Source organism: Amborella trichopoda, chromosome 3, assembly GCF_054954075.1.
Source record: "Amborella trichopoda isolate Santa Cruz 75 chromosome 3, AtrichopodaSantaCruz75HAP2 v2.0, whole genome shotgun sequence".
Taxonomy (NCBI): Eukaryota; Viridiplantae; Streptophyta; class Magnoliopsida; order Amborellales; family Amborellaceae; genus Amborella; species Amborella trichopoda.
The window spans coordinates 10,032,876-10,046,095 of NC_142338.1; the positions used below are offsets into that span (position 1 = coordinate 10,032,876).

General features: G+C 39.9%; 1 protein-coding gene and 1 non-coding gene across 7 annotated transcripts in view; one reads left to right on the forward strand and one right to left on the reverse strand.

Moving 5' to 3' along the window:
- LOC18448805 (FMN binding protein) overlaps positions 1–13,220 on the forward strand; it is a 29,283-nt gene that overhangs the window by 3,080 nt on the left and 12,983 nt on the right. For 3 of the 6 annotated variants that reach the window (XM_088863285.1, XM_011630486.3, XM_088863286.1), the window contains exons 2-3: positions 11,390–11,452; positions 11,550–11,636. In XM_088863285.1, the coding sequence (XP_088719411.1) occupies positions 11,390–11,452; positions 11,550–11,636 (150 nt within the window). Of the gene's footprint in view, positions 1–11,389; positions 11,453–11,549; positions 12,971–13,220 lie in introns of all 6 variants that reach the window. The other 3 variants (XM_020676461.2, XM_088863288.1, XM_088863289.1) reach the window with 2 other exon arrangements.
- On the reverse strand, positions 2,236–2,319 carry TRNAY-GUA (transfer RNA tyrosine (anticodon GUA)). The gene has a single exon. It is a non-coding gene; the product is annotated as a tRNA-Tyr (tRNA).

Below are 13,220 nucleotides of genomic sequence, written 5' to 3' on the forward strand. Positions count from 1 at the left end.
AATTGATGACCCTTAAAAATTTTGTGTTAGAGCCATTGATCAGCAGGATGCTTAACACTTGGAATTTTCAAACGAATGGATTTTCTTGCAATAGGTGAAGTATTGTACTCATGAAGAGAAAGATGTTGTGCACCTGTAGATTGCAGTAGGATTAATTCTATATTTGAGGCCAATGTTGGTGATGTGAAGGGAACTTCATCATGAATCGTTAATTGGATCAGTTGAACCATTGTGTGGTATATGAATTTGCTGCTCTAGACTCATATTGTAGACACATTATCTTTAGAGGATAGAACAATCTTCGACGATGATTCCCTCTCTGAGTCGTAGTAGACGATGAATGAGCTCCATGAAAATGCATCTTATCAATAGTAAGATGGCAAGATGCATGAACTCTCTTGGTTCGAAGGGACTAACAATGAGCTCTTATGTTCATTATTGTAGCCAACCATGAGATGTTCTTCCACAGTGGGAGATAACTTGGGTCTATTAATTTTTAACAATATGGACATAAAAATAACATAAGAATAATCGGGTTCTTGTTCTGTAAGCATTAAGCAATAAGCTGTAAGCAATTCACATGCCGAGAATGGTTATATGTAACTTATTAATAACATGTGTTGATGTGTGAAAAACTTTTGTCCATAGATGTGTCGGAACACCACTATGAAAGAGCATTGATATGCCAGACTTAGTGACATGTCAATACTTTCCATCGACAACACCATTTGAGCCTACGTGTTTGGACATGAGAATTGTTGCTTAAGAGGTGAATTCACCTCCCCCGTCACCTCTCAGTTTTCTATTACTTTTTCCATAATTCATTTCGATGAAGCTCTTAACTGCTGAAACTTTGAGAAAACCTCATATTTTCGCTTAAGGAAATAAATCCATATAAATGTAGTGTACTCGTTCTCATAAATCACATAATATTGTGAACCAGAAGGAGAGGAAACATGTGTGACCCCGAATTTCAAAATGTATAAGGTCGAGATGCCTAGCTTATGTCCAGATTCCTTTTCCCTTGGGCATGGCACTACCCTTGAGGGTTTTATGCAGGGGTCATTCTCTTGTTGAGTTCAGGGAGAAGCTTAGGGATGATGTTTGTAGGTCAGGAAGAGTATCATGGTATATTGTGTACGGCTGTAGGCTCGTGAGAATGAGGGCTAAATCCTCAACAAATTTCCGCGCGGCATGTACATATGATAACCACATTTTGGGAAGCAACCCTTTAGAGGGACGCGTGTACATGTGCATAGAGAGAATCCCGGATGCAAATCAAGAGATGGACATTTCTAATTTTTATTTTTATTTTCATTTTCATAGATTCAAGATGATCGCACTACATTATTTGGAGCAAGCAGATCGGGAATAGAGGAGGCAACATTAGAGGGAATTTATCTATCTTTTCTTTTTTTTTAATTCTTTATTGCCTTTTTGTTTTTGTTTTTTTTAAAAAGAAGGTATGAGTTTGTTTAAATCTTGAAAGAGTCCATTTTTTTTGTAGGAAGGATAAGTCCCTTTTTTTTTGTGTGAGTTGTTTTTGGCAGGAAGGGTTATCTTTCAGAAATATCTTTTAGAGGAGGAATGGAGTTTGTGTTAAGATAGGAAGTTTATCTTTTGGTGAGGGACATAGTAGGAATAGAGTTATAGTTTATCTTTCTAAAAGGCAAGAGTAGTGAATAAAAAGGGGTATGCACATTGTAATGGGATGGTTTTTGCTTTTTGTGAATGATATATATATATATATATATATATATATATATATATATATATATATATATATATATATCAGCCATGTTTTAGAGAAAACAATCGTGGAAATTGATTTCTCATTTTTTCACATTTCTGTCTTTATATTTATTTATTTATTTTTTATTTACATATTAATATTTAAGTTAAGTGTTGTAATGGAGACACGAATGATATATCGATATACTATACATACTACATATTTATTTACATGGATTCTTTCCTTTCCATGGAACATGAATATACTAGACTAGAGTGATAATGACACGGATTACTAGTAATCATGTGGGCCAAATTGGTTGAGAATGAAAAATCCTGTGTACCAAATTGGTTGAGAATGAAAAGTAAAAAAAAAAGAAGATTCTTTTTTTATTCTTGTCTTACAATAAGTCATGAATCCTGGTTGTTAAAAATATCAGAAGATGTGGGAATAAATAGAGTAAAAAAAGATTGGTTTTATCATCCTGATGGGTCGGTAATTCTTGGGCCGAGCTGGATTTGAACCAGCGTAGACATATTGCCAACGAATTTACAGTCCGTCCCCTTTGACCACTAGGGCATCGACCCAGGAAGAATCAATTGTAGACCTTTTGATATTGATAAGCCATGATTGACTTCCTTATGTAGTACCTTACCTTACTCCCAGGAGAAGTCGAATCCCCGCTGCCTCCTTGAAAGAGAGATGTCCTGAACCACTAGACGATGGGGGCATACCACCCATCGCCATGATACTATGATCATAATATGAATAGCCTTTTGGAATTGTCAATAGAATGTTATAACTAGATCCCAACAATCTTTCCTGTGTTCATCTCTATTTCACAAACCATCATTCTAATTTATAATATATGACGAAGTATCGGATTCCCTCAGGGGTGCGTTTTTCCGACAGGCACAGGAAAAAGTAAAGCCTCATTTCAATTTTTACTCATTCATTTGCACATTATTAAGAAATGCCCATCTCTGTCTCAGGCTAAGCCAGTAGATTCAGCAACGATAGAAAATTTTTGATTGATTCACAAAGAATGATGTAGAACCTTTAAATCGAGGAAAGAGTTAACAAATGATTGAAGAGATTATTTTTTTATGTCAATTTAGATCAAGGCATGAATCAAATCCCTTTATGTTGAATTGGTACATTATCAATCAAGTGAATCTCGTTCTGATGAGTCAATAAAAACCATTAGGATAGAATCAGTCTCGGAACAATTCGTTCCAGTGATACTTATCTTATCAATTACTCAACCACAATATTACAATGAAATAATCATAATCAAAATCTATCTATAGGGAATTTATAAGGAATATATTATATAAGGAGGGATCATACCCTCCCTTCGTATGTGTATCCAATTTCTTGTTCCTGAATGAACGCTATCTTTATATACACGCATCCGTGCCCTATTTGATATATATATATATATATATATATATATATATATATATATATATATATGATATGATATGATATGTTGATATGTACATACATATAGTATATACATGGGTACATACACTATACTCATAGTGGGCTAACTCATGAATTGAATAAAATGGGCTCTTTTAACTCAGTGGTAGAGTAACGCCATGGTAAGGCGTAAGTCCCTTCAAATCTGGTAAAGGGCTTCCCACAAAGCTCCGGTCTTAATTTTTTTAGCGGAGGATAAAGGGAGGTTTGTTGATATTTGTGATAAAAAAAAGGAACCTACTGAACTATCATAACATAAATTCAATAATGAGTTGTAATGAGTTATAAAGTTCATCGTTTCTTCATTGTTAAGACATCAAACTTCTTATTTTAGTAGGAGTAGGACCACTATGTCACTACAGAATAGACTATTCCTCATGTTTCATTATTCATATTTTTTTGATCTTGGGACATGAATATTCTAGATACCTAATTATGAATCGCCAAAGCTGAAGTATTCCTACTTCTCCATTATTTCAATGAGATTCATCAAAAAAAATAAGAAATCAATAAAAAGAAAGAAATGTGAAATAACCCATCTAGTGAGTGGATCATACCTGTCATTGATCATAGCTGACGTTGATCATAGTTGTGTTAGTTGGTATCAGAGCTCAGTTCTTGTAGGATCGTGGTGTTGTTTGAGAGGATGTCATGGCTGGCGGACATGGTCGATGGCTAAATACAGGGGATGAGCCCATCCAGTGAAAACGTCATCTCCGAGATATCGAGATTTAAGACTTGAGAAGGTAAGTTGAGGAGTTAACCCAATGCTTGGCACAAAACCCCAACACATGATGTTGACGGTAGTGAGTCATAAGCTGCTTTCGAGGACCCATTCTATGCACACGCTCTATGTTGAGGGCCTTATGTTTGGGAGAGTAGATCATAGGATTTTGACATCAAAGTTGATCTACTTGAGTTTGAAGGAGAAAAAATGGATCCAATCTTCAATTGGATTCCACATTCTTTGAATTGATGGATGGTCCTATCTTTGATTGTGATTGTATCTTTGATCGTGATCCTAGGCGATCCTATCTTTGATAGTGAAGACGAAGAATTTGGAGTTCCTATCAATGACGAAGAACAAGGTAAAGTTGATGGTGATGATGTGGATAATGGTGGTGGGGAGGTAGAAGAGGTAATAGGGGGCAATGACTGCAAATGGTGAGGCTGACCTTTCTTGCTCCCAATTGGAAGATTCCACCCCAAAGTTGCATGCTACCATAGTTGATTGTGCCAAAACCTTCAATAATTGGTTCGATGATATTTCAATTTGGCCCATAATCCACGGGTCCCAAGATCAAGCTCTAAAGTCAATACACAACATTCAGGTAGAGAGAGACATTGTGTTTAGAGGAGGATTTATATTAACTCATCTTTAAACTTGAGGGCGAAGTTTCTCCAACCAAGGGAGAATGATGCAAATCAAGAGATAAATAATTCTAAATTGTTATTTTTTATTTTGATTTTCATAGATTTGAAATGATCACACTAGATTATTTGGAGCAAGCAGATCAAGACTAGAGGAAGCAACGTTAGCAGGAAATTTATCTGTCTTTTCTTTAGCAAATCTTTATTTTCTTTTTGGTAAGTTAATCTTTTTTTTTAAAGAAGGTATGAGTTTGTTTAAATCTTAAAAGAGTTCATTTTTTTGTAGGAAGGATAAGTCCTTTTCCTTTTTGTGTGAGTTGTTTTTGGTAGGTAGGATTATCTTTTAGATCTTTTAGAGGAGGAAATGAGTTTGTTTTAAGTTTTAAACATAGGAAGTTTATCTTTTGGTGAGGGATGTAGGAGGGATAGAGTTATAATCTATCTTTTACAAGGCAAGAGTAGTGAATAAGAATGGGTACATGCATTGTAATGGGATGGTTTTTTAACGCAGAGAGTAGAGAGAGAAAAAGAGCATTTCTCCTTGTTTTCTCTTATGGTGCATGGTGGTCTCGGATCCCCACGCTTGTGCCTTTTCTTGCAAATTTTCCTCTCTACTCTTTCTCTCTCTAGAACGTGGATGTATCGTTGGTTATTAGCTGTTGGTGATATCAGCTGTCAGTTCCCCTTGTACTTTAGTTGATATGTGCATGTGATTAGGGGGGATCCTATAATCTACATAGTAGGACCATGGTTCTACTATTTATTGGCCAACTTTAACGAACCAATCATAAGACGTTGTACATGAATGTGGGTCATGGGTCCCGTTGAGTTGGTTTGAGAAGATAGTTGTCGATCATGGTTTCTAATAGCAAGGTGGAGTGCCCTTACAACCACTTTTTGTGACCCATTGGTACCTATCCATTTCCAGAGGCATTTTTGAGAGTTTTTGTAATTTTTTAAGAACTCCAAAAATATTGTTTTTAACTTTTTGTGTTCCTGTCATTTTTGGATATTTTCAAATTTTTGTAAAATTTTTAATGGCTTACCCTAAAAGGGCATTTACGAAATTTTTAGAACTTATAGGGGCCCAGTGGGACCCATGTGTGTGTGGTGGGGGGGGGCAAAGGCCCAACCCCTGCCACATGTGGGACCCATGGACTGGGATGTGGGGCCCACATGGGCCACACGCTCCACGTAGTGGGACGCCCCCCATATATCTCAATAATTTGGGAGGTCTTGTGGGGAATCCAGTATTAGAAATATTTTGTTTGCTACAAGAAATCTTTGAAAACCTTGGGGAAAGATTTTTGTGAGAATATTTTGTTGGAGTAGAGAATATTTTATGTTTGAGAAATATTCTTTCAATATTTGAATTTTGACCAAGTATCTTTTTGACTTTGAATTTCTGCAATCCCTTTGTGAGAGAGAAGAAATTCTAGTCAAAATAGAAGATGCATTTTGACTTGTCTTATCCTAGAATGTCTAGAAGTAGATATGGGTTAAATATTTGGGGGATAAGGTTCCTAGATTTCTCCCTAAATAAATGATGGCTACTTTTAGGGATGGATGACTCTTTTATGCTTCTCTTTACCTCACAGATTACCAGGAAATCTTTTGGCCAAACTGAATCCTAATCTAAGCGGAATACCCTAGGGTCCTTGAGGCCTATCTAAGGAGCCCCACACTCCCCCCCCCTCCCCCCCCACCCCCCAAAAAAAAAAAAAAAGAAAAAAAGAAAAAGAAAAACAATTCTCAGCACCCTTTGCCCTCTCTCTCTCTCTCTCTCTCTTTCTCTCTCTTGCTTGTTGCACACGACCCCACAGAGACCCAAGGGTGGCACGCACCACCTAGTAAATAGAGACCTAGAAAAGGGGGTACCCCCGGCCCTAGTGTTGGTTAGGGGAGGTGCCATATAGTGGCATGCCCCAAAGTTTAAAAAGGTGTTTAAGAAATCCTAATTGTAGTAGCCCATGGTTTTGTGACAGGGTAGTCCAATGGTGCTACCTATTTCAGTGCATTCAGTAGGACCTAAGGATCAAGTGTGCCATTCGGTTTGGTAATTGGATGTGGTGTGTGCTACGTCCTAAGGGGATAACCCTAGGCAAAGGTTCAGTACGTTTTCCTAGTTTGTTTATTAATTTTTTATTTCTATTCTTGGTTCATATTTGTTTTTGAATTCCTAATTGTAAGTTTAAATTCAGTTTTTTGGGATAAAGTTTTATTTTGACAGTAAGATTTAAAGATCCTAGATTGTAGTAGGTTTATACTTGCATTGAATTGTGGTAATTGTAAGTAGAGATTCCGGTTATATTTTTTTTTTGTTTTGATAATGTTGACCTTTAATAGAAGAAAAAAAAGATAAGTGCAAAATGCCTTGGCGATTCACAGAGTAGGATGCTCGAGGGAGATAAGAGCCAAAAAAGAAGAATCAAGTCCTCTTTTAGGAGGTTACAATGGAACAAAGCAACTTAATAAAACTGGTTGATCCGAAAGAAAAGACTAAGGACTGTCCAAAAAAGTCCAAAACCCCAAAACACGTCAGTTGTTCGCCATCTCTACTGCTTCTTTGGCGAGCGTATCAGCATCCTGGTTTCCTTCCCTCCATGTATGCATCCACACGACATACATATTCCTGCATAGATGATCAATCTCATCAAACACGTGTGCCAAGAACCATGGGGGGGGAGATAGAGAGATTTTTTGAGCCCAAGAAATGGTGTTCTTGGAGTCTCCCTCTACCACAATAGAATTTACGTGGAGAGGGTCTAGAAGCTTTAAGCCTTCCAACAGTGCTAGCACTTCAGCTTCCATGGAGCTGGCGTGGCCCATGAATTTGGAGACCGTGGCCAGAGCGAAACCCATGTGTTCTCTAAGGATGGCTCCTACTCCTGATGGGCCGTGGTTCCCAACGGAGCATCCATTGAAGTTCAGTTTGAGTTGTCCTAATGGTGGTGGTTTCCACCTAGTGGTCCTAGGTAGACGCACTTGATGGGTTTGAAGGATATTGCACCAATCCTGGCTAAAACCGAGGTTGGAATTCCATTGTAATAGCGGTGATTGGTGGCCCAAAAGATAATGGAGGACTTTAGTTTGTCGAATACCTTAGTCCAAGGGGAGTAATCCCCTCTGAACGTTCTGTTGTTTCGCTCGATCCATATGGCCTATTAGGTGGCTGCCACCGAGGATCTCCAAAGAAGTATCCCTGCCTTAGGCCACGGTTAAGGTTTAATGGCTGAGAGGATTGAGGTTACCTCTGCCGGTAAAACCCACTGAGCTTTGAAGAGTTTTAAAATTGTTCCCCATATGTTGTAGGCAAAAGGACGGTGCAGCAGTAGGTGGTTATTTGTTTCCTCAGCTGTTAGGCACATGACACATTGATTAGGGATTGGAATACCCCTTCTCTGCAATTGATCGACAGTGAGTACTCTTTGGGAGAGAGCCAACCATGTGAAAATTTTGATTTTTTGGGGGGGTGGAGTCCAAAGCTTGAGCGTTAGTAGCAGCAGGAGCTAAGGGGAGTGTTGGAGGCGGAGTAAGGCTTTTATAGAAGGGTGACACTGTGAAGAGTCCAGAGGGTGCAGGTGTCCAAATGATTCTATCTGGGCCTGTGGGTGCTAAGAAGGTGGTTTGGAGTTCTATTGCTAAAGTTGAGAAGCTCGCAATCTCATGGTTGTTGAGAGCCCTCCTAAAGACTGGATTCCCCGAGCGAGTGGACCCTGCCCATAACATTTCGTCTGCTATGGTGGCCCTTGATTTCTGGCTAGAGAGTAGAGTTCGGGAATCCGTCCCTAAGAGGTGTGTTACCCAGTGTTTGAAAAAGTGCCAGGCGGAACCAAGGCGGTCAGGGGGGTCCAGGCCGCCCAAAACCTGGGCGGCCTAGTAAAAAACAAAATTTGTTTTGGGGTTTTCTCTATCTAAAATAGCCTCTAATAGGTTTTAGGTTTCAAATGAACCTAAAACCCACAATTTTTCCCTTTAGTAGTAAAAAAATGACCCAAAAACATCCTTAAGGAGCCGCATTTTCTCCCCTGGGCGAGACGCAGGCCCTGGGGGGCTGCCCGGGGGGGCGCCTAGGCGGGTTCAGGTGGGCGCCCAAGGATATCCGCCTAGTTTGGCCGCCTAGGCCTGGGCGATGCGCTCAGGCCTTTTGGACTGCCTAGGCGGCCGCCCAGGGGTTCAGGCGGGCGCCCAAGGATATCCTCCTAGTTTTGCCGTCTAGGTCTAGGCGATGTGCTCAGGCCTTTTGGACTGCCTAGGCGGCCGCCCAGGTGCTGGGCGGTCCACTTTTTAAAACAATGGTGTGACCTAACCATAGGTCATGCAAAAAAAGGATGCAGTTCCCCGATCTCGGGTGGAATCTGATTCTAGATTTGAAGGCATGGAAAGCATAACATATTGACCTCCAATTGCCTGAGGATCTTTGATTACTCCTGCAGTTCGGCAGCCACGGTGTATTAGAGAGGTGTTACTTGTGTTTGAGTATGTCAATCCACAACTGGTCTCTGAGGTTCGTTAAGTGCAAGCACCATTTACCCAGTAGAGCCAAATTCTGAGTTCTAAGATTTTTGATCCCCAGTCCTCCCCTTATGCGTGGACTGGCATAGCTTATCCCAAGCAAGAAGATGGAATTTGTTATTGGTTCCATCTCTGCTTCAGAAAAACCTTCTCATTAAGAGTTTGATTCTGGAACTGACAGCCACAGGCATGTGGAAGATGGACATTTGGTAGACCGGGATATTGGCCAGAGTGGCTTTGATCGGTGGTAGCCTACCTCCCATGCATACTGGAAATGAGATACTTTGGGAGCCCGAGGTCCGACTGGGAATCCATGCAAGCGTCCAGCCGCATACATTCTGGAAATAGACCTACTAAAGACCTCAACTGCTGTAGCAAAAAGAAAGGGAGATAGGGGATCTCCCTTTCTGAGGCCTCTTGTTAAAGGGAAGAAACCCTTGGGTCTGCTGTTTATGACGATAGAGAAGTGTGGGTGCGAGTAGTACGCTTTCATCCATGTTCTCCATTTAATCCCGAAACCCATCCTGGCCTGAGTTTCATCTAGGATGGCCCAGTCTACGTGATCATAAGCCTTCTCCCAATCCAGCTTGATCACGATACCTGGGACATTGGCCAGATTTCTAGAGTGTATGCACTCGTGGGCAACTATGGCCCCATCAAGAATTTGGCGATCTTTAATGAAGGCGCTTTGTGAGGTATAGATGACAAGAGGGAGAACCTCTTTGAGACGTGAGGCGAGGACTTTGGCTAGGATATTGTAGGTTGTAGGTAGAGTTTACCAAGCTTATAGGGCGGAAGTCTTTTAGTTGGGTAGCCCCTTCAATCTTGGGAATAAGAGTGAGGAAGGTGGCGTTCAGTGCCCTGTTGATAATACCCCTATTGAAAAATTCATCAACCATTTTCAGAAAGTCATCTCTAAAAGATTCCCAAAAGAGTTTGAAGGGTGCAATGGGGTATCTGTCGGGTCTAGGGGCCCTGTCTGAGTCTAGGTTTGAAATGGCAGCTAAAATTTCAGTTTCAGAGAAGGGTCTTTCTAACTAGGTAGCTTTGTCAGGGGCTAGAGCGAGGAACTCTAGGTCCCCCATGGGGGTCGAGAATGGGGGGGCAGTGAGTAGGTTCTGGAAATAGCCAAGGATGGCTTGCTCTATGTCTAGGGGTTGGTCCAATAGGTTCTCTCCTACCAGTAGGTGTGTGATGGTACTGTCTCTGCACCTGCAATTGGCCGTCTTATGGAAAAATCCAGTGTTGAGGTCCCCGGCCTTTAACCACTTGATTCTGGACCTTTGGTACCAAAATATTTCCTCTTTCTTGACGATGGCTTGGTATTGTAGCTTAAGGTCTTCTTTGTGAGAGAAGCCGAAAGTGGTTTGGACTCTTCAAGCGAGTCAAGGGTCTTAATGGCAAGAAGTGTAGAGGTTTTTTGTGGCCCTATGAACCCTGGTAGACCCCTGCTCCAAGATTTAAGGTGAGCGTTCAATAATTGCAGAAAAGAGAAAAGTTTGAATTTATATTTTGGAGTTCTATATAACCACACCTTTCACCTCATAGATAACATTCACCTTATGCTAGTCATACTTGTCTTAGCATATGTATGCTAAATAGGCAGACAATGAATTTTGGGTGGTGCCATGGATTTGAATTCTGAACAGTGCACATCACTATACATCGCTTATTTTCAGTGTGATGAATTCTATACGGTTTCCCTTGGAGTAGGTGGTCAGATTTTGTACCATACTTGGGGCTGTGCAATGTTTTTTTGGATTATTTTGGGTTTTGGGTCCTATATTGGGTGCTTCAAGTTGAGACATTGTTTATTGTATTTTCCTTAATGGAAAGATTGTACACTTTGACCCAGTCTTTTTAAACTAATATTGGTATATTTACCATTAGTTTGTTAAAATGCTCTCTAATTTGCTATTTTCAGGTCGAACATTTTTATTACTCTGTCTCTACATATTTAGATTCAAATGACTCAATCAGACCTACTAATTACTTCATTTTACGGGCTCAATTTCCGGGACTACTTGAACTGGATGCTGTGGGCTGGCAATTCTTGCCTGGGATAGAAATCCAATCTTTCAATAAAATGCCACTAATGTTTGATTTTAGTATCTGATTATTTTTATAACCTTTGATGCGTGATTTATGTTTGTCGAGCATTGAGCTTATCATGTACATTTGAGTTGCAATTAATGTGTCACTAGAAAACAGTTTCGTGTGCTAACTAGTTATAGAGATTAGTGGCCTAATAGGTCATTGGAATATAATGATTGTCTTATTTTGCAGGCTGTGATATCTGATGAAGTGAATGAGGACGGTAACTTCTCTCACCTTATTAAGGCTCATCAGGTACATGCTTCTAATTTTTCATGTATGAAGTCTTACTGATAAGTTTGCTTCTTTACAGATCTTGGATATCAGTTTAGATCTTTTTTTATCCCTGCAGGAGTCAGCTACTCGACTCCCACCACTTGAAGAAGTTCGTACACTATTTGATCGCAGCACCCGAGGCATGCTCTCTACATTTTCTCAGGTGTTTTGTTTTGAAACCTGTATGTAATTCTTTTTTTGTGCTAAAGTAGGTAAGAGGGCAATGGTTGATATTCACTGACTTGAGCTGCACTTTCTGTTCACTAAATGAACATAAAACATCAAAGATGTCTTGTGTTTAATGTAGCATTAACTTTATAATGGATGGAAAATATTGAATGAGTTCTTGTCTTTCTGTTGCACCATAATGAGTTAAATCTTTGAAAATGTAAATGATTTGGAAATTCAAAGTTACAAGGTCTTGATAGAATTTGGTCTTGTGAGATCATGGAATAGTCTTTAGTTTTCCTGTGGTTCTCATAAACTGGCATTTTTCAATGGTGATCGATTCTTTAGTGGACATGAGTTTGTTAACTTGCTGTTTCATGGGGTCTGGGATGTGAAAATTTCTTACTTTGTCCAATAACCATGTTGATTTCATGATGCCGTTGTTCATTCATAATTTTTTCTTTTTAATTCTTAAAGAAAAAAGGTTCAAAATCATACTCTTAATTTCTTCAATTTGGCACATTGTGTTTATGGGAAATGATGCATAGATACTTCTGTGGATGGACGGACATGGCTACAAATGTCAGTTTTGCCATTTATGTGTGATTTTGAAGTATCAGTTATGACTGTGGTACCCATTTTGAAGTATCCCTGCATTATAGTATCTCGTCGCTGGTTTTGTTTCTAAAGAATTTTGAATACGAGTGATTCACCAGTTACAACAGAGACCCCTCCCAACCCACCAAAAAAACAAATAATATATGTACAAAAACTAACGGCACATTCAGATAATGCAGATAAACATGAGGATTTTCTACTTGGTTATGTGTTACTAAATGAGTTCAAGTCAATTCTTCTGGGGGTTAATTTTTAGGACAACCATCAGAAATATCCATTTTTTTAAACTTTTTGTGAAACATACCCACTTTAATGAAAATCTACGTCCATGCCCATTTTCTGACATTTTATAATATATTACCAAAAATGCCCTTCACAGTTCTATTAGAAGTGTAATGGTCAAGGGCCCTTGCACAGGGCACGCTCAAAGGACCATGACGATACATTGAGAATGAGACTCAGCTTCCAATGAAGCCCGCGGCCTGTGTAATGAGCATGATGAGTGGTTTTGAGCAATGGGGTTTTGGCTGATAAGAGGCCTTCACACTTTTCCCAAGCTTGGCCGCCCAAGTGGTGGAATGGTGGTTTCGGTGAGTTTCCATCGGGTTGGAGAGAGGGGAGGAAGGTGATTTATGAGGAAAAGGAGGACGGCCAGATAGAGAAGGGAGATGAGGAGCTTGGCTATGGAGGAGTGGAACATGTACCTGAATGGTGAGTGTGGTGATTTCTCCCTCTTGAGTTTGCCTGTTGTGGAGGTAATGCTGTCCATAGCTACTGTTGGGTTTTTTAGGGGCCATCGTCTCCCTCTAGAAATGTGGGTCTTGGCTATGACATTGATGGGGTTGATGGGTTTTCTTGCTAGGTTATCTCACTCTCAAGAAATGGGGTTTTGGGGAGGGCAGAGAAGGGGCTTGCTTGATGGGTTTTTCTTGTACACTGTCCTCTATAAAATTTGGCTTCA